The sequence below is a fragment of the Apteryx mantelli genome, chromosome 3 (genome assembly GCF_036417845.1).
Source record: "Apteryx mantelli isolate bAptMan1 chromosome 3, bAptMan1.hap1, whole genome shotgun sequence".
Taxonomy (NCBI): domain Eukaryota; kingdom Metazoa; phylum Chordata; class Aves; order Apterygiformes; family Apterygidae; genus Apteryx; species Apteryx mantelli.
Window position 1 is genome coordinate 65,571,057 of NC_089980.1, and position 25,047 is coordinate 65,596,103.

Here is a 25,047-nt window from a genome sequence, read left to right on the forward strand (position 1 = left end):
GATTTGTAGGAAAGGGCCAGACTGTAGGTAAGAGTAACAGTGAACAGGTCCAGGGAACCTTTTTTTTATTTGCCTATGACCTTGCAAAAAGATGTGACAGAACTTACTTTCTCAGCATTAAGCTCATATGTAAAATGTTAAATAATGTATACAGAGTAAATTATATTGCATGGATTGACTTGTTATATACTTACTGTGTAGAAACCTTTGCCATCCTCTCAAATAGAGCTACAAACCTTCAGAATTTGTTTTATTCATAATGCCATTTTTAGTTGCTATTTATTGATTTCTGTAGTGGAGCTTTCCATAAATTTAGGAATGAATTACTTGATCTTGACCCCTGAGGGCCTATCTGTTGCTTGCTACTATAAAGAAGAAAACAAGAGATCAACTCAGGTTGTAACATGACTGCCCTCCAACCTTCCTTTCAGTAGAACTGAGCTGTAAAAAAGTTTGTTGTTTTTTCTATTTTATATAATCTGGTATTCATACCTGCATTTTATATATGCTTTAAAAAAGGCTCTCCAACTACAGAAGGCAACAGTCAATCACCAAAGGAACATAAATTAATATTTGAAGGAGTCAAAACAAAAGTTAAGGACACTGTTTAAGGGATGTTAGATTAGGAAAAGGAAGGGTTTTTTTGTTTTTTTGTTTTTGTTTTTTTAAAGAGTATTTTCACAACACTGTCCCTTTAAATAATCTAGACATGGTAATATTCTTGTGCAGTCAGAGATTTCTGGAAGAGCTGAAGGCTTTCTGTGGATGGTTCCTGTTTCTCATTGATATATGGCTGGCAGAGCTTAAGTCTCATTTGCATTGCTAGATGAGGAACCTTATCCTACGCAGTCAGCAAGACAATGCTGATAATATGGAAAACATTTGCGAATTTTGTGAAAACTGGCATATAGAAACAGTAGCATTATGGCTACATAGGGAATTTATGGAGAGCATAAATATGTTGGTCTAATTAGGGGCAAAATGCTAAATGCTGACACATTCTTCTCCTCAAATTCAGCTTTCAAAGCAGAATTACTAAATATTTTTTCAACACACAGGGGAAGTTTGAGGAGGAGAATTGAAATTTGGTAATTCAGTTGAATTTTTAGGTGAGTGGTGTAAGTATAGTCACAGTCCATGAAGTCTGCAGGGCTGCTCATGTGTTTGTATCCAGAATCAGAGCCAAAGATTGCACTGGAGTTGACAAAGAGCAAATCATGAGTTGCTGCGTAGATCAAAATTATAACAGTAACAGATGTTATCTCAACTTGGCATCTGAGCTTTTAATAAAGCTGGGCAAACTGAGAAGAATGAGTTTTCAGGAAACTGGTTTGTCATTTAAAAAAAAAAAAAAGCCCTTACTGTTTGGGTTTTCTCTTCCCTATATTTATTTTTACAAAATGGTAATTGACTCTGAAAATTAAGGACCTGACAATAGTCATGCAGTTAAAATGAGCATAAGATAGGATGAACTATTTAACCTATTTAGCAAGATTTTATCAGTTTGCTATGGCCTTTGCTAACTTTACTTTCACAAAGGCTACATGTAAACTGGCTCCTATCTGCCTTTACTGTCTCTTTCTATTTTCTTGAACCCATAGAGATAGCTGCCCTGCCTTCAGCAATCTAGTATTAAAATCTAGTCTAATAAATAAACACACACATGCACAGACACACACGCATCTCTATAAGAATGTGGAGAGAGAGATTTTTCTGCTGGGACTGACTGGGAGATGGTCCCAGTGTGTTTTGTGGTTATTCTGTCAGAGGATCCTCTTGCTCATGGGTTTCAAGGTGTCTTTTGATGACTGAAGCAGCAGCAGAGTCCTCTTTGGACCGCCTGTTGGCTGTGGCTGAGTTAAAATTGTATGTGTTAATGGCAATCAGCTGCAAAAATGGAGGAATCAGGGAGGAGGCGGCATGCTGCAATTCCAATTCTTTATACCTCTGTATGTCTTGTAAGAAGTTTTCAGAATGCATCACAAACTTTGGCAAAGCTAGGAAGTGCAGTAGCTAAGAACTCTTGTGTCCAAAGATATATATTGAGATGCAAAGGTTTTAAGAAATTGCCTTGAGATAATGTAGAAAGTCAGAAGCAGAACTGGAAGAGGGACTCAGTACTTTTAATTTTTAGATTTCTCTCCTATTCTTTTGGGAATGCTATCTCCCAGAAGGTGAAAGAAGGTTTCCATCCTTTTTTATTTGCTACAGGAAGTACTTCTTATCTTTGTAACAAATGATTTTTCATTTTGTCTTTGGGTATTGTAGGATGCATGCTTTGAATGTTTTTGTGCAGTCTGAGACAGAAGAGAGAGTGATGGTAGCTAAATATATTTTTTAAATGTGATAGCATGGGTCATCCCAATTTAGATTCCTAAATCCTAGAGGGGCTTGTTCAGAGTATCTGCTCCCAGAACACGTGACAATAATGAAGAGGACTTTTTTTCTTTGTGGATTTCACTGGATGAACTTACCATACTGTCACTCCCTCTACAGTTTGCCAATGAGCTAGTTTATTATAGAGAGGGCAAGAGGTGTAATGAGCCTCATTGTCCTTTGGAAGGCCACAGCTGTCTGAGCAATATCAAACATAATCTATGGCTACATCACTACTGCTTTGCCGATTTTGTCTCAAGCTGTTCACCCCAAGGAACACCATTTTCTGAAACAGTCTGCTGCACGTTTGAGTTGTGCTCTGTGTTATCTTCTTACCATCATACTGTGCTGTTTCCAATTTTGCCTACAGAGCTGCTGTTTTGCTCTTCGGCAGGGCAAACAGGAGAGCGCAAAAGTGTATGACAGACACGAACCCACCAGCTATACTGGTGGGAGGCACATTCTCAAGGTTGAGTGGCTTTTGTTTTATTTTGTTGGTTTTTCTTCCTGGGAATAGCAGCACATTGTGTGTTTCATGGTCAGCATGTAAATCACTTCTCTTAGGATACATCTGTGGAAAAAACCCTTGGGAGTAGGTCCCATAGAGACTAGAACAATGTATAGTAAGAGGAGCACTGAAAACCAAATATTACATTGAGGAAGTCCAAAAATGCATAATATGCAGAAGAAAATGCTGGAGGAGGCTGTTTCCCCTTTGAAAACTTTTATTTCCCTTTTTCCTGTTGTAAGTTCCCTGTGTGGAGGGTGCCCCAAAATTTAGGGATCCTCGCAGAGTTGGAAATGCAGTGCGAGAGAGAGACATTAGCCTTGCATGCACGTGCCTAAACCTTTGGTGGTACTATTTCTCTAACTCATTTTAAAGGGACTGCTAAACAAGACTCTCTCATTATTTCCAAGCTTGTTGAAATTGATGATTACAAACACATTTGTAGCTACCAAGAAAATGATTTAAAAGATATTAAAGTAAACAAATCGTTCATATTTTTCATTTTGACCAGCTAATGTTTTTCTTTTTTCAGTAAGCTGCCAAATGACATTTTGTCCTCTAACACTGGGACCTGAAGTGGTAGAAGGGGATGGTATAAAAGACCAGATTTGCCAGTTTTAGGGAAGCCAAAGACGTGTAAGGAAAACAGATTAATTTAGTAGCAAACAGGGGAAGACAATGCTGTGTTAGAACAGTTTTACAGCAGATATCTTGCATAGCCTGCGAAAGGACTAGAGTGGGAGTAATCTACTGAGATCACCTCACGTTTTAGCACCTAAACAACAGTAGCAGCATTTTGAACCCTTTGCAGACACTTCAAGGCCTTGTCAAGGGGAGCAGCTGCAAAAGAAGTGTGAGAATCCATTTACTGTGTTCCAAAACGTGCAATATTGTGGTGTTAAAGGTGTTTCCTAATTAATTATATCTGAAGGGTATTGCAGGAGTGAGCAAACAACACTGTTAATGCATAAACTCAATTATTAGGTTTTTATAATTAACAGTGTCTAATTCAAGCTGACAGTTGAGAGGCAATTTAATTATTGTTAGAAAAGTGTTAAGATAAAGATCATGTTAGATGCACATTCTCAGCTTATTTAAGCTTATATTTCAGAGTTTTAAAGTACTAGCAAGCTATGTGTGATTTTAAAATAGGCCTCTGTTTCTGTATATACATTTTCCTGCATTTTTACAGTGAGCTAGAATTCAGTATTTGTCAAGGACAGGGAAAGACAAGAATGAAATGAAATCAGTTATGAGCGCAAGTATAACTGATTGATCTAGTCTACTGTCATCATTTAATTTGAATAGGGTGAAAAGGTATCAGCAAAAATAGTTGCTGGATTGATTTTGAGTTTGTTTATTTGTTCTCTATTTACTAGTATTGCTTCAAATTAGAAATGAATCTGGTTTTGGCACTTGAATTTCATCAGGATTTGAAGCTCATTTTCAGAAGTACCTGTAGGTCTTTGACCTCTAAGAAATTTGGTTACATCAGCCTCTACAATTTAGCGAGCATAGGACCCCTCATAGAATTTTAATATGTGAGGAGTCTTCATAGGTATGAGAATTTTCATGTATTTATGAGGAATGGTGAATAATGAAACTGGCTTCAGGTAATCTTTCTGTCGTTGCTGCAGCCCCCACTGTTTCTTCGCACTGAGCGATTTCCACCCTCCTGTCGTCTTTGCTTATGTGATCTTACGGACTTAAAAAGAGCAACCTCTACATATACTTGGACAGTGACTGATTTGATCTTTTTGCAGGATTCAGAAAGGTCTGTCTATCCTCTAAGGCTTGGTGAGCTGTGTACGAACTGTAGGTGATAGATTGTGAAACACGAAAGCTTCAGTTTCTACGTGAACTGCAATTTGGCTCTATTAAAAAAAAAAAAAAAAAAAAAAAAGATGGTATCCTGTATTACTTACTAACTTGTACTCTTACTACTAATACTCTCTATGTGGGATCAGAACTCCATCCAGGAAAGCATGCAAAAACATACCAAAGTTTAAGCGTATAAGTGCTGTTGACAGGCACATACTTAAATACTTTGTTGTTCTCACCCCTCAATTTGAAATATGATATTCAAAATAAATATATATTAGAAAGATTATGGATTAAGCTCAGTGATTACCAGACTAGAATGATATGAAAGATACTCAGTGCTGATCAACTGCACTGTCTCTCTCTTGTTGGTTTAAAAGCCAATGGAGGTACATAAAACCATAGTTTCTTTATAAAACTAAATAGCACCTTATGCGTGTTGCAATATACTTTATGTAAATAATATAGCAAGACCTACTGTTACGTGTGAAAGCCTAGCATACCAGATGGAAGACTCTTTGCAGTTTCAGGTACATCTACTAATGTGCTATTTTTATTTCACTAAACATGGAAATATAGAATACCCTGTATTGCCTAACTTAAAATAAACTTTCTGTCCTGGCTAAGAGTGTTTAATTTCTGTGTACTACAGAAGCCTGTTCAGTTCTTAGAATTTTTACAGGGAAGCTGGTGCTTTAGAAATCTAACTGTAAATGGGGATTTTTCAGAAATTGTAGGAGCAACTTTTCCATATCATACGATAAAAACAGTGTCTCAGTGTCAGCACAGTTAGCAATGAATTGTGCTACCAGCTTGTGTTATTAGAGTGACTGTCTTGATTAAATTTGTTGGGGGGAGAGAGCATTGTTCAAAGCTACTGTGTCACAGAAAGTCACGTGGTGGCTACACTGCGTTTGTAAAGTTTTCTCTGCGTTCTTAAGGACTTGTTTTTCACAAAATCTGTTGTAATAGAAAACCCATTTTGTATCCATGGGTGTAGTCTGGATTAAGTTGCACAGTTATTCACAGAATGCACATAACCTTGAATAAGAAACAAAAAATATGGTTGAGAAGCCGTTGTGTGTGAGAACTTGATCTCAAACAAACAAAAACTTTTGAAGAAATGGTGTATGCACTGATAAGAGCCAGCGGCTGTTGTAACAAAAACCTGTTAGGGCCATAGCCTGGAAAAAACCTACTGTACTGAGGGGAGTTGGAGCAGAAAAAAATGAAACGTTTTCATTCAAGACATTTTCTTGCTGTTGTGATGAGAACAGACTTGTTTCCAAGAAGCCAGGACAGCTTTTCCTTGTGAAGACAGTTGAGCAGAGGAATTTGTGCTGTGGACACTCCCATAACACTAGTAGCACCTGCCCAAACAAGCAGGTCTTAGTTGCAAAAAACTAGGTATTTAGAAACTCTTGCAGGTGTTTGTACAGCTCAAGTTTTACTTTGCTCAGATTTTCTTTACCACAGTAAATTAATTTATTTGGAGGGCCTACCAGCAACCTGAGTCATAACGCTTGCACAAAGACATTTGCAAAGACAAGGTGTTTGATCATTTGTTCACTCTGTTTTGCATGCGTAATTTATATTTGCTGGAGGGAAGAGGAAACGACACAACATGCTCCCTTCCCTCAGTAAGCCCTTTAGTTGTTGCAGCAAGGCAGTTTGCAGTGTGCTTGCTTCGTATGGCTTGCCAGCAGTGACAAAGCAGTACTGAAAGTGTTTGGCAGTAAATTATTGACTGAAATGATTTGACTTCAGCAGATTTTTCCCAGTCTAAAGCTTTTGAATGGCGTTTGTTTTAGGTTGTAATTGAGAGTTGTTATCACTGGTAGCAATGTTGCAGTGTCATTAAGACACACAGTCTGATTTATTAGACATTTATGTCTCTTATGTTTCTTTTGTACTTTTGCTACTGGCTTTCTCTTTGAGGGTTTTTGCAAACGGCTGGTTTTCTAAATTGTTTTTCTGATAGTTCTTAATCCTACGTGTTTTGTCTGTATGCAGGGTGAAGTGTCTGCCTCAACACTTCTTCATACCTTGAGGAATGTAAGCAGCCTGTGGATTTTGAGAGAAGGGCATACTCACTTAATTCACTCATTTCACTTAGTCTATCAGAAACATCCTCGTGACTTATTACCCTCTTGTGGCTGCTGACTAGTCTGTCTGAACTGAATTGATACCCTCTGATTAGTTCCCAGCTATCAGAAGTCCCCCAGCACCTGGCAGGTATCACACTGAGTGTGCTAAACGCACTCTGGTTAGCGCTATTTGCAAAGGGGTTAGTTTTTGAATGTGTCTCCAAACAGCAGTACTTACTGGTTGCTGAGGGATCTGTTTCACAATTTGTACATTTGGAAGATAAGTTACAGAAATTAAAAATAATACACGTCAGCATTTATAATGCCATGATTTAATTAACTGTTGCTCCAACACAATAATTCCTCCTCTTAATTGTAAAATATGCCACTGAATGGAGGATAGGGTGAATAAGAAGGCGCAGCAGTGAGTACAGGGCTTGTCCAAGTTTTCTTGGAATGAGGTTTATGTGCTACGTGTGTGCACTGGGTCACTGAATATGTAAAAACTACAGGTGAGGTGGAAAAGCAAGTCTGCGCTGCGCTTTCGCTTCATTTGTTTCTGCATTGCCGCATTCTGTACATTCTTTTTAAAGTCAAGCATGACCCGCAGTCTGCCAAAGAGGAAGGCTGAAGTTGCAAGTAGAAACTGGGAAACTGATTATAGTTGCCATTTCAGGAGTAAAATAATCGAAAAAATAACCAGTGGGTATGTATTCTAACTGTGCAGAGAGAAAATGTTAGGTGAGAGAATCGTTTGTAAGGTTTTACTGAATCACTTGTAATTCTCTGGTGAGTAGCGGTGGGTGATGATTGTGGCTGACTTGCGTGGAGCAGCGATGGCAGCTTTCTTTGCAGCTGCCTCAGGTATGAGTTGCAGTGATTACTGAAGAACCGCTCTTTGATGAGGTTCGAACGCTGCGTGTCTGCAAGCAGTGCATCACAGTGTCATAATTAGGTTTTCTCCACAGACATTCATAGTAATAGGTGGCCTTTGTTCGTCATTCAGCAATTGCCATTTCTTTGGAGAAGATCCTGTCCGCGTCCCTGATGGGATAACTGCTGTCTGACATAAAACGCAGCAATGTAGACCAGCATTGTGCACCTGCGTCCTAAGCTAGCCTGAAAGCAGTGCAAATGCCCCGGGCTGAGGGGGGCCAGAGCCAGTGTCCAGGGATCGCGCAAGCCCTGCCTCGCCAGGAGGGAGAGGGGTTTGGTCCCTGCCTACCTTCCCCTGGAGATGACCTCAGAGCCCCTTGCCTCGTGCTTTGCGCTGGGGGAAGGACAAGCATTTCATGGCTGACTCCGAATCCTGAGTTGTTACCTGTCAAAATTAAGAATCGTTGAAACTTGTGTTAATCACTTTGCTGGTGCCTGGCAGGCGTGCCGGGGAAAAGCCGCTGTCCACCCCAAATGCAGGCCGTGCCAGCGGAGCCTCTCTGTGCGCTCTCAGTGGAGCAGCTGAGCCTCAAAAGAAGTCACCCCAGCACTGCAGCTGGACCACTGGAGTCGGGCCCAGCAGCGAGAGCTGCTAATTGCGTGCCTGAAACTTTAATTTAACCCCTCACCAGCAGCTGTCCCCATTAGTACTGGAGCTGTCAGATGCCACTGTTGTGCCATTACCCTTCAAAGCAAAAACTGCTGCAGCCCTAATCCAACAGAGGATGGCTGCCGTTTGCTACGCCACCACTGTGGGCCATTACAGATAACTGCTCTGTCAGCGGCAGAGTTTCTAGTCACAGTCTTTTTGAATTTGAATGTAAATAATAAATCAGGGGTGTTCCTGTGGCTGTTAGATACAGATTTCTATCATAAACATGTAGAAGTCAATGATTACTTAATATTATCGAAGAAATGCTTATTGAAATGACTGAGCTCTGTGTTTGTGTCAGAGATGACCATCACCCCAGCAGACACTCGGATGGAGCCTGCGTTTCTGATGCGTTCAGAGAGCCAGGACTATGCGCATCTTCTTTGTAAATGCACAGAATTGTGCCAAATAATATAATGGTCTTTAATAATAATTTTTCCCTCTGACTGGAATAACCTTGCATGTCATCTGTGAGCCTAAAAGTATGATGCAGTGCATCAGAGGTGATCTGAAATTCAGTTTGATAATCATGTGATGGCCAGTGATGATGGCTTAAATAAGTAAGGGTCTGGCCCAAAGCATCCATCAAATACAGGCTTGAAGTTAAAAGGTAAAGAGAGAATGACTGATTTAAATACTCTATCAAAGGCGATTTTTATAGCAGGGATGATGTATAAATACAGACTAACAATTTGTGGGCTAGTCCTTTTTTGCATTAATATGGCTAATTTGTTCCCAGTTCTCTTGCTCAAGAAATTAATTTCTCCCTCATTTTCTAGGAGACTTTGAAGTTAGCATCCAACTATCAGCCTTCGTCTCTCTTCCCTCACCCCCTCACATTCCTGGAGTGCATTTATGCAGGCTGAGAGCAAGCAGTTCAGTGCCTGGCTCTAGGGAATGAATTCATAATATCTTAATTTTCAGGTGCTCAATTGCACATACCTATGTAGTAAACAAAATTGATTTGTTTTAAAATTAAACACTGGTTCTGTTTTTAAGTGGTTAAGAAAAGATCAGATTTTTAAAAAATGAAATAAAATTGAAACATTTCCCAGTGTAATCAGTTTCTTTCCTGTTTCAAGTCTGTCTGTTTAGAAATGAACTTGAAACAACTGCTTCTTCAAAATGAATTTAATGCAATCAAAAATGTTAGCACAGAGTAGAATTTTTTTTAAGTCAGTTCCCCATATGCTGACACAGATTTGTCTGATAGCAAATTTTTCAAAACCACTTCTCATTTGTATTCCTGCTGTTTCCATGGTCAGAGCAGCTGAAATGGTGGTCAGAGCCTGTTCATATGCATAAGTATACAGAATACCTCATATTATTACAGCTTTATGACTGGGGTCCTCCCATGGAATAATGAACACAAGAGACAGTAAGAGGGAATTAAACTGGATTAAAAACATTAAGGCAAGGCCTTCTACCTACAAAGGCCTGAGTTCAGGATTTCTGCCTTTTTTTTTTTTTTTTAAGGTTGTAGCTGAAGTTTTAACCTCTGAAAGAGAAGAAAGTTGCAGTTTAACTGTGAGCTGGAAAGCAAGAATCCCATTTTGTACAAATGTTTAAAGTTTTGAAATAGTAATTCTTTCTTCCTCAAAATAGTAATGAGGCTGTTTGAATCTTGTCATGGAAAGAACAGAAAAATGGTAAGAGTGCATGTGAGCATAGCCTCATGGTTAGAATACTCACCAGGGATGTGGGATAATGTGGTTCAGGTCCTTGCTTAGCTTAATTCTGTGTTAGAGAGTTCTGCAACCTTTCCCCTCCCCCCCCCCCCCCCCCCCCACTTCTACTGGATTCTTTCACTGCTTTAAAAATTAAGAAGAGAAATCCATTTCTTGAGCAGTGGATTCAAAACTAACTTTCAGAAATTCAGTGCTGGATAGGAAAAAGTTTCAAGTCTAGTAGATTTTCTTGAATTAAATTAAGGTTTTAGCAGTCGCATTCTGAAGGGCACAATTTCCCATTTGAAAAGAAAACATCTATACATGCATCTATACATACAGATTTTTTTTTTATTGGAAAACCTGGAACTGTAGGTACAGATTTTCCTGGAGGCAGATGAGGCCAAGAACAGGTCATCAGCTCTAAAGAATATGACCTGGTAGCAGCATGACTATGCAGCTCCTCTGTGTGCTGGCAGCACACAGCCCAAAGTGTAGCAGTCGTACAATTAAGTTTGGTGCCAGATTTCTCATGAATCGATGCTTTTCTTCCACCACCCACAACCCTATAGAACTCTGAATTTTGGTTTTGCCCACCAGAGATAAAGGATCCAACAGTCAGAAGGATTTGGATCACTACCAAATGTTGGAGCATTTTTGAGTCTCTGTAATGCGGGGTGTCTCAAATAAATGATACATGAAAAACTGTCTCATTTTACTGCAATAGGCAGTCTGCACATTAGAGTGATCAGAACGATGGAAGTTTCTGATGTAAGATGCATTGCAGATTGTCAGCTGGATATGAACTAGAATAAGTTTTAAAAAGTTGGGGAAGAATTTTTCAACTGAAATATTCTTTGTTTTCCATGAGATAACTTATGTAATTTTTTATGGATCTCCTTTTGTTCAAAATCAAAGGACTCGCTGCTTTTCCAGAAAGAAAAGAGTGCAAGATATATTTTTTTTCTTGAAAAAAGACTTGATTATTGGTGTACCATGCATCTGTGGTAACACAAAAAAAAAACTTTGTAGTTGTTTTAAGGAATAACTCTTCCTCCTGATTTACCTACTCATGAATTTCACCAAGTTTTTTAAGGCCATAGTAACTCAAGACTTAAAGGAGTCAACTGTAGTTTCTGTTCTGCTACAGATTTTCTGCACAACTCATTGGTAATTTATTTTTTGACAGAACACGAAGTGAAATCAAGGTAGAGCTGTGAAATGTTAGCTAGCAAATTATGAAGTCGAAGTCAGTATACTTGTAAAATGCATCACTATTACAGTAACAAGCAGTTTCTCAAGAATCCATGTGATTTCAATGTATTGACTGATTCAGCTTGCACGCTTATATTCATTTGCAGTATAGATCATCTGAAATTTCATGTGCTGGAGCTATGGATGTTGGCTTGTAGGCACACAAATATATTATCAGTACAAATACAGCTTACAGTGGATCTATGTTAGCCAGTGTTTTCCTGGTAGGTCTATTTGAAAGAATTGCAAAGCTGTAGAGGTTTCCTTGAGGCATTGATCTTAGCCTGGGATTCTATTTTTCTTTCCTTGCTAGTGTTCAGAAAAAAAAAGTCTTCTATTTTTCTTGAAAATACAGAAAAGAAACTGGGAAAGTGGTGAATATGCTTAATACAAATGAAATACTATTTTGTGTGTGTGAAAATGCAAAATCAGTAAATTTTGCTAAGTGTTTCACAGAAGGAAACTGGAAATATAACTTATCCCAAGGAACTGGTATTCTGATTTTGAAGGGCAAATAAAAATTGATCAAACTGTCTATTTCCAGGAAGAAGTTTGGAATATTCTGTCATGGCTTTAAAAAAGAGGAGCTGCTTGTGATTCTCTTAGTCTTATATGTGATACTGTTAGTGTTTCACTTTGAAATCACTCTTAAACTCCTGTCCCTGTAGATAGTGAAAAGTAAGTTTTGGAGTATGTTTGTGTGGGGATACGAAGTTCATAGAGATGCTGAATTCCTAGTCCACTGTGAGGATATCTGTTCAGCATCGGTGCCCAGTTCCCTGGGGATGCACTAGGCGTGAAGCATGCTGGTGGTTGCTGACACGGGTTGGCCCTAAGTGCTGTCGGAGGCGTGCCGAGCAGTGCCGTTAGCGCTGCCCTGGGCGGTTCTTGCCCCACGAGCAGGGACTTGGGCCAGTGCAGGGCTCTTCGGCACAGGTGGGTGCCAAAGAGCAGCCTGTGCTTAGCTGTCCAGACCATTCCTACTCGGGGCTGAAGTACACTAAAACAAAGGTTTTGGGGGCTTTTGATTTTTTTTTTTAATTTTCTCACTTAAATTGCATCGTTTTCTCACAAACCAAAATGCTTTTCCCCAGGGAAAGTGCAAGCTCTGCCCCACCCCCATTATCAGCTCCGTGCACAAGAATGGCCCCTTGCCTTGTCTAGTACCCAGGAATACTTTATCTCTCACTGCCCTCATCTGTTTCACCTCTTGAGCCCTCTGCGCCTTTGCACTCAAGCATTCTTGCTCTAATTTTTTTCTTCCTTCTGAAACATCACGGTTCTTTCCAATACCTTGAACACCCTCACTATTTTCAAGTCCTTCCTGAAAAAGAACATCTTTCATTTTGTTTTCCATCATTATTTCTCCTCACAAGAATAGTTTTGGCCTTGCCTGTACAATGAAAGGTTAGCTGTTGATGCTGACGTCTGTTAGGAGTTTTATTTAAAATGACAAGACTTACTAGTGTAAATTAACCTGCAAAAGCTCTAGTGTAGATGCAGTTATGCCAGCACAAGAGCACTTTGCTGTTTTGCCATTTGGGTAATGGGTATAAAATATATCAGTCAAAGACCTGCTGTGTCCCAATCACAGATATATGCCTTTATGTTAATATATGTTTTAAGCACAGAGACAGCTACCATATTTTGGGGGCTGCTTCGTCTTGTTTGGGAAATTGCTCAGAATGTATTTGATTTTCTCACTGTAGAATGCCACGTTCTTCTATTGACTTTTTCTCTGAAGCTTTTTGCTGTTTTTTTGTCTCTGGTCTGTACTTTTGCTGGATTCAGACCCTATTTGTTGTATGTGAATTTATGAGTTAGTACCGTGCGGTTTTTCGGTGTTGCAGAGCTTTACAAATGCTGCAGTTTCTGTATAATTGCTAATGAATTATGTTTTTCAAAATCACTGTGGAATGTTTTTCAACCCTTGTGGCTTCCAACCTTAGTGATAAGCGCAATGTGTTAGAGATTAAAAAAAAAAAAAAAAAAAAACTTCTGTTTTTATTGTTGGCAGAAGGGAGAATGTCAAACGCTTCTCTGTATGACGTGTTACGTTTGATAGATTCCAGCATTTATGTCAAGCTGAGAGAGGCATGATTTTTTTCTATACCTAATACTAAAAGCAGGCACCAGAATATTGTAACAGCATGTCCTTTCTGAAGCTACATTTCATCAGTAGCTAAGCTAAGCGTTTGCCTGTGTCTGTGCTGATGTATGAGGCAATGAGAGAGTACTTGGACTGTTATTTCACATGTAAAAGAAGTATTTACTTGCTTGAAATCCCAGTTTTTAACCATTCCTCCCACATAGCTCATTTCTGTGGTCTGGAGTTTTACTGCTGCTGCAGAATGTATCATTTAGGCTGTGTCAGCTCTGGGTGTAGCGTGCAGGAGTAATGGAGCAGGGAGCCTCCACTCTCCTACTGAAATGGCTAAAAGGATGGTCCAGGGGTCACAGTCTGAAACTCAAAATGGGACTTGTACTAATCTGAACCATCGGAAACTCACTGAGCTGGTTAATTCCCTCTAACACTTGCTGAGGTGGTAGCCACGGCGATAGGTCTTTTTTATTTCTTTACTTTGATCTGTGACCCTCAGCTAGTGATTGTAGGCAGTTTCCATTAAACACCTGTGTACCTGTGCTGTCTCTGCGCAAAGGCTGGTCTTAACCTTCTCCAGACCCTCTGCAAGGGCTGAAATATGACGCCTGATGGAGGACTCTAGGCAGAATAATGGGTTTCAAAGTCAGATGAACTACTGGAGACCTTCGGTGCTCTGGCTATGTTTCAGATATAGCTTTGTTTAATCATTTCAGAAGCTAGACTAGAACAAGCAGTGTGTGTTCAGAACAAGCAGGGAAAAGGTTTGGGGAAAGAGACTGCCATAGTTTTATTGCAGAATTTTTCTGCTGTAGCTGTCTTGTTTACACATGCTGAAATGGGCTCATGGATTTATTTATAAATTTAGGGGTGTTTTAGCCATCTCCTTTCCCTGTGGTTTCCCACTACATTTACCCAGGAGCCATCTAGGTCTCACTTTGCACAGTTTCTCTCTGTCCAGGGAGATGAATCCTGTGTTAGCATCTGCACAGGAGTGTTTAAATTTGTAATTCAAATGGGTACAAGCTCCTGTGGCAGAAACTGCCAAGAGGTGCATGCATTTTTCATAATTATAAGGGATTCATTCAATGAAAAAAATGCACTAAATTGACTAAGTTATGGTGTCAGGCAGAGATGAACCTTAATGTTCAGATAATTAGAATATGAGATGCCCCTTGTAAAAATGAATGGGTCCTGCTGTGGGTTCCCAGCTTTTCTTTTGGAGGCTTTTCTCAGCTCTCCTTATACATTTCTGTATTAGAACAGCAACATCCTGAGACAGGTAGGGACTTTTCTGCCTGTTATGTTCTGTACAGAACAACTGAACCGATGTTACCATAGGAGGAAGAGTCCCTCATGAATTCAAAACCTACCATTCCAGTCTGGCAATGTGTTTCTGACTTCTTCCTCATGTAATTTGTGTTTTGTGCTTTCTTCCCTTATGCATTTTTCAGGCTTAGTTCATACATGATTTTAAAACTGTTTTCAAGGTTTTTACAGAAATAATAGTATACAAAACAAAACCCGCATTATTTAGTAATCTGAAATTATTTGAAAGAAAATGTGTCTAAACTATTCAATAAATCACACAGTAAACAGTGTACTGAGTAAACAGAAAAGCTGCCTGTGAGGGAAGCTTCTTTCTTGAGCCCTGAGGCAAACAACTTAAGGCTTGAGGCATAAGCCACAAATCTTGCTTGTTAAGTTTACAAATCACATTTTCTTTATAAATGAAAGACTTGTAAAAAGCACTCCACCCACTCACACTTCTGCAAGGGAGCATCTGAGACTAGTCAGTTTAATTCAGCAGTTGCTCTCTGCAGTACCCAAATTGCAGAAAGGTTGGTGATCCTGGACAGACCTGAAACAAGGCTGCGTAATGCAATGCCCGCCTGCCCGCCCTCCCTTTCTGTAGCTCCTGGATCAGAACTTCAGCCAGGACTCTCGTCCTTATCCCAACAGCTGTCATCATGATAGCAGAACCCCTTCGGGTGAAAGAGAAGACAGGAAGGAAGCAGGACTTCTAAGAATATGGCTTTAAAGCTAGGAGAATAAAATGCTTCTCCAGGTTAAGATTGTTTTCAATCAGCAGTGTGTGACCTGATGGAGAAATCAATAGTTTAAATTCTATGGCTTCACTCTGCTGGATATTAGAGTCACTGGTTGTACCAGCTCCCTCTGGCCATAAAATCAGTATGTGAATTTCAGTGCTGCCCTAACCTTGGACCTGGAGGGGGGAGCTGAGCAAGCTGGTGTTAAGCCACTATTTGGCCTCTCTCTTACAGGCTGCACTGGGGATTGGATGTAATTTATGAATATCTCTATTTATCTGAGATCTCTGGATCTTGGTTGCTATGATCTAAACAGTACTCTTTCAGGCAGGGCCCCTTAAATCCAGAAATCGTGCAAGTAAATCAGATGCTTTTGGGAACACTGGATTTATTCATATAGCTTAAGGAGTCTGCACAGTGAGCTGGGTGTTTTCTGGAATATGCAGTCAATCAGGTACTTCCTCAGATCACTGGATTTCTTGCACCAGCAGTGCGTAGTGTGTAATTGGCATGAATGTCTGGTACACCTCAGGCAAGCTGGAGGGATGCACAGAGCAGGCAGTCATCTAGGGCAGCAGACTTCTAGGACAGCAAATACCTATAGCTCTGTTGCCTGTTTTGTCTGCGTCAGAGTCCTGAAAATGCAGGCTAGGGAAGGCTGTTACTGCAGTGACTGCTTCTATAAGCCCAGGCTCTCCCGTATTTCTCTTTTTAAGATTTGATTCAAAAAGGTGGGGAGATGTACTTTCCTTAAACTAATCTTTGAAAATATTTTTTGAAAAGATGTTATAGTATACTTGAGAGCACGCCAGTCATATAAGGTTTTCTCAAGTTTCCAGAATTAGCCTGTGGTAAAAAAAAAGGCCCTGAGCCTGCTGGATTTAAGTCAGCACAACCTGTGGATTTTCCTGTGAGGTCTGGAACCTATGTAAATAGAATAGGCAGAGAAAAGTTCTGTGATCTGTGGTTTAGATTCATGCCAGAAGTTCAGTGGGGAGCAGTATTTCCCTAACACCCTCAGTTTCTTGTCTAAATAGCAAAAATATCATTCTTTTGGAAAGATAGGTAGGTATTTTAATCACAGGGATACAGGATTATCAGGTGTTTTGCATTTCCACACTGCAAAGTACAGTTGTAGAGGCAGGGATAGGAGAGTTGTCCTTGTTGCTGTCCTTCACTGTCATCTTGAGCCTATAAAACTGCTCCTGTTGTAAGAGTGGGCTTCACAGTAAATGAGACAAAAGAAAGCAAATACAGTCAACTTTCTTCAGGATTTTGTTACAGAGGGTGCAGCTGCTTATTCCTCTGAATAGTTTTAGACTGAAAGTAACAACCTTCTACCTAATTGTGCTTTTAGTCTACAACTTTACAAGCAACTCACTTGAGCAAAAGACTTCTGTAAAGTGTTGGGAACCCACATATCTTGTAAATGATAATTTCCAAAAACTAGAACACCTTTAGAAAGCGTTTGCAGCAGTCAGCTTTTGCAGACAACAAATAAATCATCAAAAAGTGGAATATTTATTGCTGAGAAGTTGCAGTCTAAAGATGTGTTGGACACACAGTGGGTTCTCCTGACTGGCTATATGAAGCTTTAAGATGTGATAGGTGATAAAATGTTCGTTTTCTCCTCTGTGCAGCAGTGCGTGGACAGCACTCGTGAATGCGATATTTGGTGTGGGGGTTTTTTGTTTCCCACCCTCCTTGTGGACTGCGAGGCCAGGGTGGGAGAGTGCAGGAGAAAGACTTGCAGTGCTGTGCCTTCAGTCCCTTCCAGGTAACAAACCTGTTTGGCTTCCATTTTGACAAAGCTAATGGAAAGAGGAGGGAGAATCATGTATTTCAACTATGTAAAATGGTAACAGTGAGTGACAGAGAAAAAGAACTGAAAAGATCTACTATGCCTGTTTCCAAATAGCTGATTTCCCCTTCCTGATCCGCGGACATCCGTGGGATTTCCCTGGGCTCAGTCCGGCTTCTGCTTGACTATGGGAAAGGTCCTGGTGGCTCTGACAGTAAATGAATTTGGTTCCCTTTGTGTGCTGACTTCAACTCAATGACCTCTGTTACCTTTTCGTGCTATAAAACCAGATACCCAGACCACGGCTGGGCAAAATCCTTGAGCTGGGCCATGACCCTGTGCCAGTCGTGACTATATCATAACAAATATGTGGCAGCGAGCCATTCTGTGCACTCCTGCCTGCTGCTGCTGCCGCCAGCAGTAGAGGTTGAGTGAGTCCTGTGATAATAGTGTAGACTCCTTTCTATTCTAGATTTTGCAGATTTTCTGGGAGTGTTAGTCCAATACCACTTCGTGGCAGTTGGTGCTATAGTATTAAAAGGCTACATTTTCAGCAAATTGTATCTAATTTGCTTTTTGTATTAAATCTTAAGATTGTTTTGTCAGCCTTTCTGTAAACAAAGGGCATAGGAAGTACAATTTCATAGAGATAAGAGATTTACATGTAGGCTGAGGAATGCATGAACAAAAAGACCTCCAGTATTGAGAAATAAATCCACGTCTTCCTTCCTTTTTGGGGGAGTCTCTATGCTACTGTGGTTGCTTACTCAGCTCTGATGGCCCTTTTGGTTACAGTACCAACTTTGCAACAACTTCACTAGAGGTTGAACTGGCTGAGAATAAATAGGTTCCTCTACTGTTTCACATGCAGAATGAAGTAGTAAGCTGTAGTTTCAGTACTGACAAATAACTATAATTTGTTCCTTCATTCTAATCAGAATTTTCCCACTGACTTCAGCTAGGCTCATTGTTAATAATAGGTGCCTTTTAGGTGGTTGGCTTACAATCTTAAATTAGATACCATGAGTGGGACTCATCTCATCTAACTGAGGCACCTAAAACCAGTCAGGTGAATTGTTCTGTAAAAATTCCTGTCTCTCTCCTTTGACTAAAAAGGGGGTCTAGATGGCCAGTTTCAGGAGTAGATGGTTACATTTTAGACATTTTAAGTAAGGTGATGTGAATTCCTTCCTGCTGACAGATTTCTGCCTCAAAACAGGGCTTGCTGAAATCTATCACTATTACCATTTTACTATTTTCAGCCTAGAGAATGCCCATTTAATGCTGAAATTTTCCTATGTTTTCTTCTTTAAAGTAATTTTTGGGAAATACCACTTACACATTATCTAATAAATTTTGTGCTGATCTAATGTAATTTTTGCTCCTACTTGTATCTTTTTTAATCTGCAGCTGTATCAGTAATACAAACATCTGCATGAAGAAAATTCTTGTTGCTAATTGTATTCACTCCAAAGGATGTTTTAATATGCATTAAACTAAACAAAATAGGAACAAGGTGTTTTAATGAAAAAAAGTAGAAAAAAAGTATGAATCTTACAGCTGTACTTATTAATGATATACAATAAGAAAAATTATGGTGATAATTTTCACTCAACCACCAGGTTTCTAAAAGTCACTTTTGATTTTACTCCTTTCAGAAACAACAACTTGTGAATGTTTTTCTGGGTGCATCATTAGTGCAGTAACTGGTACCCAAAACACCTGCGCTTTGTTCCCAGCTCGCTGCCACTGGGCAACACCCTTAACACTGTGCTGTGGAAAATGGTTATCTGTATCTAGAAGTGAACTGAGCTGGCACTGTCTGTGTGACTTAGAAGAGAAGGTAGTGAGTGAAAAATACTAATTTTATTCTTAATTATTAACCAGCATATGCTCTTTATTAAATAATGCCTTCAAGTTGGAAATTAACAGTTGATATTTTTGTTGCAGCAAAATATTTGTAAATAAAGTTTGTTGTAAATCTTGTGTTGCAACTGCCAGTGGCAAGAAAGTTGGGGAATGTCACGTAAGATGCAGAATCACAATCTGCTTTAGCTCATGCAGTCTGTTGACAGAAATGGATCCTGAGCTTTAGCTTTTTGCCCCATGGTTACCAGGGGCTTTAACCTGTCTGGAACTCTGTGTAAGACACAGAGACATCCAGTGGCTTAACAATACACTGCAAATAAACACATAAGAGAGAGAGAACTGTGAAATACTGAAAAAACTGATCGCCCTCTTCCATGAACATCTGGTAAACATTGATCTTTTCATGAAAATAACTCATTTTTCTTTTTATTTAATTTTGAAGCATTTCTATATAGCAACCTTACAATGTGCTATATTCTGCAGTAATAAGAATGGTATTAGGTTTTACTGGAGTATTTCAGAATTTCTCTGAAAGTGGTTCCTTCTGGAGAGGTTAGTGTATCCCATTTGAAAAGTTTTCAGGTTGTCCAAGGTTCTGTTATCCTGTTTCTTTCCTCTTCTGTCCTTCCAATTTCTTCTTTCTAGTGTTTGGATATTTCATTAACCTGACATCTGTTCTGTTTTAGGAGAAACCTGATAACAGCCCTACATCTCTACAGCTGCGATCCCAGATTGAGGTAAGCACTGTGGTTTTGATCATCTATTTTTGTTTGTTTATTTTTTAATTCATTATTCTGCATAAATTGGGCAAAGGCTGCTCTTGTGTCTGCTCTCACTGCTGTGTGTCTTTTGTTGCAGGAGTCACTTGGCCTCAGCAGTGCTGCATCAACACCTGACACTGAAAGAAAGTAAGTGAAGGCACAGGAGGTGAGAAAGGATGGAGGGGAAATTTGATACGTATTTTCTTTTTTCATGGAGTAAATTTATTTTTGATTGCTTTGATGTTTCAAGATTCCAGATCCAGCCTCTATAGATGAAACCCAGTTTGGAACCTGCTCCTTCTCTCTTTCTCTTTTGGTGTTTTATTATTACTATTTTTTTTTTTTTTAAGGGAGAGTTGTTATCTTTTCTCCCCTTTGCACACATTTAGGATGTGCATACACTGATAAAACTGGCAGTCAGTGTTGAGGAGCATCACTGATTTCACATTCTCTGCAAATGAAACCTGCTTAAAAAAATAGCTTTCTGTGGCTAGACCTAAACACACCCAAAAAAAGATATGCAAGGGGAAGAGAGAGTTACAAACTTAAACCACTTTCCTCTTCCTGTGCACTCCTGGGTTTGTAACTGTGCTTTTGAAGAAGGTGCCAAGGGAATGAAGTATTTAAAAACAAGTTAAAAGGAACTTTAATTTTAGCAGTCCTTAATAAAAACCTCTCTGTGTGGACTGAGAGGGTTCTGTTTACTGTCACCTCCTGCTGCAATATGTGTGCTTGTTTTCTGTGCCTCCATCCTTTGATCCCGAGATCTTGGATCCCTACTGCTAAGGGTAACGTGCAGCAGTGCGTGAAGACAGCTAACACTATATTTCCAATTGCCTGCACTTTGTAGTGTGGTGCCAGCTGGAGTAGTTCAGAGGGTGTACATGGAATCCAGTTTTGCATGTGAGGTACTTTAGTAAGCTTTTATAATCCCACATTTGAATATCTTTCCATGTAGCTGTAATTCAACATTGGACTGCAATAGGAAAATTTAAAAAAATTGCTGCCATTGCTTTTGCTAGTTCAGTAGAACCAGTGTCAGTCACAGCGGGAGCCCTTTACGGGGTTCACCTCACTGACTACTGGCCATGTTAAAGTTGGGTGTGTTGCACAGAACAGCTGCTTAGGTGTTTCATGTAGGAACTTCTGAAAGGTGATTCATGCCAAAGATCTTGGAAAGTGAAAATTATCTTTTAGAGGTGCCTTGTCTCTCTTCATCAATCACAGCGAAAGCACTGATGACCGGCTTGAGATAGATTTTCAAACAGCTTAAGACAGATGAGGTGAATTCTACTTTGGGCACCATCACTGCCCCCATTTTTACATGCTGTTAACAGAGAAAGCTTAAATGGCCTGGAGTTTAGAAGTGGTGCTTCAGATATTGAAAAATCTCTTTCACATGGAGAAGGTCTCTTCAAGGATACCTCCCTGCCTTTCATTCTAATGAAACCAGAAGTGCCAAGTGGATGGGAACTTTACAGGAACTGTAGGCTGGGAAGTAAGCCTCCAAGGTTCTCCTATAATCATAATACATTTCTCTCAGTCTCAAAGCACTTTACCTGTGGGTGAATATCATCATCCCACTCACTTCAGGTAGTGATGAGATGGAGATCTCACAGGAGAACAACACACAGTTGGGAATAGATTCCAGGTCTTACAAGCTGTAGCCAGTTTCCCAAACTGTGTCTCTCTGTTGGTGTTGTACCACAAATAACTGAGGAGACAATATCTACAAAAGCATCTTTTGAGTGACTGTATTCTGAGAGAGACAGTTTATTTCACTGAAAGAAAAATAACCTCATTATCTTAGTTCAGATGGGAGAGTCCTGTGATTATTCTCAACCTTTTGAAAATGAAAGTGTACGTTTTGAGGATACATTTATCAGTTGGAGCACATACATGATTTACCCAATCAAATATATGTAACTGGCACAGGGGAAATTGTGTCAGAAAAACTGTGTAGTAAGAAACAAGGCAACATGATGCATGCTGATTTGGTAAAGGGTTGAAAATAATAAATGTTATCTACTTAACGCCATAGAAAATAATCAAAACAGCAGTGATACAGGCCCATACTTATTAATGACAGCCTGCCCCATCAATGCTGCTTTCATTCCTCCAGCTCAGAGGCATTCCCTTGTCAATTCAGCCCTGTTCCAGAGACGGAGAACTTAAAATGGTTCCTGCAGATCAATTTTATAAATCCATCAAATATTTTTGTTCTTGTTGCTGACATGCTGAACTTGGGCTTTTGGGGGCTCAGTATTTAATTTATGGTTTTCAGCTGAATTTGCTGCCTGGACATGCTACCAGAGACAGGAAAGCTTGTCCCTTTTGGGACAGTGCATCTGTGGCCTGCTCACTGCAGTGCTGTATGATAGATCGGGGTAAACCTTTTACAAAACTTTCATTGGTGAAAAATTCCAGTTTGTTAAACCTGAAACTTGATGCAGATGTGCATTGGTGGCTCATATTCAGAAGCAGATTTGGGGGCAGAAAGAAAGATTGGTCCCCAAAATAGCCATCCAGGTGCTGAGGTGCTGAAAAATCTGTTGTTGTGAATACCCTTCCAAGGTCTAAGTAAAAGTTTGGCCAAGAATAAGTTACACTTCCATGTATTGAAAATACAGCCTCTTTCATGGAGTGAGCTAAGGTTAATTTCAGTATGTTGCTCTGAGTGGATTGCTTCAGGAAGTAAAAGCAGTCATGGAAGAACTGCATGTCGGGGCAGGGAGGAGAGTGCGAGTGGCTCAGTGGAACGTAGTAGTTCTTGGTAGCTTCCCTCACCCAAAGTTGCTGTTCATGCACCCCACAGCTTACACTACCAAGGTCTAAAGTTTTAAAATAACACATCTGGATGGTTGTTTAATTTGACAGAGTTGAGAGATTCCAGACAGAGTGAGGCTTTGAGGAAGTCTGGAAGAAGCTGTTTATTTTAACCTGGTTTGGTTTTGTTTTTCTGTGGTGCCCAACTGAAGAGAAAGACTGACAGGCTCCACTGTACACCACAGTGAAAACAGATCAGCCTTGAAGCTATGTGGTAGAAAAAAATCCAATTCATGTAGACATGCAGTTTACATGCAGTCTTGCCTTAAGTCCTACTAACCATGCTGCCCAGGTCATTATTATTTCCATCTGTTCAAAGCCAGTGTTAAATTAGTTGGTCCCCTCAGTCCAGTAACTTGCTGAACAGCTATCTGTCTAGTGGGCGATCTGGTGTAACATAGAAGAGCAGCCTTAGTGTCTGGAGGGAGGCAAAAGGGGTTAAATGAGCTTGGAGACATAGTGGGTTGTCACTTCAAGTGATTGTCCTTCCAAAAGGCATTTGGAGCAATATTACTTTCCTCTGTTGCTGACAATGCTGCTGCTGTTCAGTAGATGGAACTATAAAAAAAGACTGTCTGTACGTATGGACCTACTCTGTACATTACATATGTCCTACCAAAAATGTTTTTTGTTGGATTGATTCTGATAAGCAGAGAAGAAAATTCACTGTAGCAAAGGCCTCTAAGATTTACGTGAAGTTGTGTGGAGGATAATACCAAAGATACTGATGTGACCTCAAAAGCTATCAGTAAACAACAGAAGACAAAGTCGTGTTTGTTCGAGCTTTCAGCTCACAATTGCTCTGAGTTTTTGGCCATACTAGCGTTCCTGCTGTAAATTGAAACAGTTGGGCAGGCTTCCTAGTTATATAATATTCAGCAAATAACTCAAAACATGTAATGGCTTGTCTGAAACTTTTTTCTCGTAATAGTAAATTTCATTCCCCTCTACCCTTTCCAAAGTTCCCTTCTCCTTTTAAATTGCACTCTTATTATCGGATGTGGTGCTAGTGTAATTTTGCAGATTCTCAGTCTGCCTTCAGCAGAGTGGCAACATCATCTTTATCTGAAACAGTGATATTTTTCATTTTGAACACAGATCTCCCCAGAACTGCGAGTGCTCCAATACAGACACACTGACTCCTGGGTTTGCTAGAAGAATGATCAATATAATAAATACCCAGTAAATGTGTTCTTAGTTGTTATTATTGCTCCTTTGTCCCCATAACATGTTGATCCGGGGATGCATTGTAGATACAATTCCTATTATTTCTAACTGATGGCAACACCCCAAGGATGTTTACTCAAGCAGGAGACTGAGCAGGGTTTTCTCATAATTGTAAACAGAGTATTTAAAACAATGTAATCCAACTTTTAGCCTGTTCTCAGTTCCCGTTTTGAGCAGTCAAGTCTACATGACAGACTGATGAGCTCTACATGTTTGCCAGGAAATCCAGGTTAAACCTGGTCCCCTGAACTCAGGCTTCTGCATCCTGACTCTCATCCTGTTTTTAGAAGAACTGGGGATGTTGCAGAGGGGTAGTTGTGTGTTTTCTGTCTTGGGAAATAGATCTGTTTGCTGTCACTGGCTGGTCACTCTGCTGGCTTCTGGGCAAGTTTCAAATGGGGTGTATCAGAGAACTGCCAGGAAAGAGAGGGGAGAGAGTGAGAGACCCCAGAGCATACAGATAGGATGAGGTACAGTCACTCCTGTATACTCATTTTTTCTTTGCAGCTGCAAGAGAAAGGAAGGACAAAAAACAATGCATGAGATGACAGTTGCGAATGTATCTGGCATTTCACAGGCATTCCCATCACCTTTGCATGCCAGTGGATGTTACGAATTGCCACATCCTACGTGAATTGCCTACTGTTTCTTGAACTGTACCACTCAAACATGTTGCTGTACAAGTAAATGGTCATAGTTCATATTAGGCGCACACCACAGTCCATCCTGGTGTACTTCTCAGGCAGCAGCACAATACATTTTAAGCATTCTGTGTCCAGTGATCCTCAAGACCTGAATGCAAGACTCTCCCAGCACAGGGAGTTGAGCAGAAACTGGCTTGTCAAGCAGAAGATGCTGGAGAGCACCATGCCCAGGGCAGCATTGCTCAGGGGCCTTGCGTGCCAGCACAGGGGAGCTTCTGTGCCTCCAGCAGCTGTTTGCTTAACTCTTGCCTCAGCTGTTCACGGGAGTGAATGTCTTTCTCATGCTCTGTGTGTGTGTCAGACATAAGTCTTAAACCGAGCTCCTTGAATGCTGAATTCATACAGTTTGGGCTAATCTCTGATTGCGTGTTACGAATGGTAGAGGAGGAGTTGGAAGCTGCTCAGT

At 40.1% G+C, this 25,047-nt stretch overlaps 1 protein-coding gene across 1 annotated transcript in view; it reads left to right on the forward strand.

Annotated features, from left to right (window-relative positions):
• The window catches only part of SASH1 (SAM and SH3 domain containing 1), a 600,683-nt gene that overhangs the window by 513,982 nt on the left and 61,654 nt on the right, over positions 1–25,047 (forward strand). The window contains exons 4-5 of the mRNA XM_067293544.1: positions 19,810–19,860; positions 19,982–20,031. Of these exons, the coding sequence (XP_067149645.1) occupies positions 19,810–19,860; positions 19,982–20,031 (101 nt within the window). The remainder of the gene's footprint in view (positions 1–19,809; positions 19,861–19,981; positions 20,032–25,047) is intronic.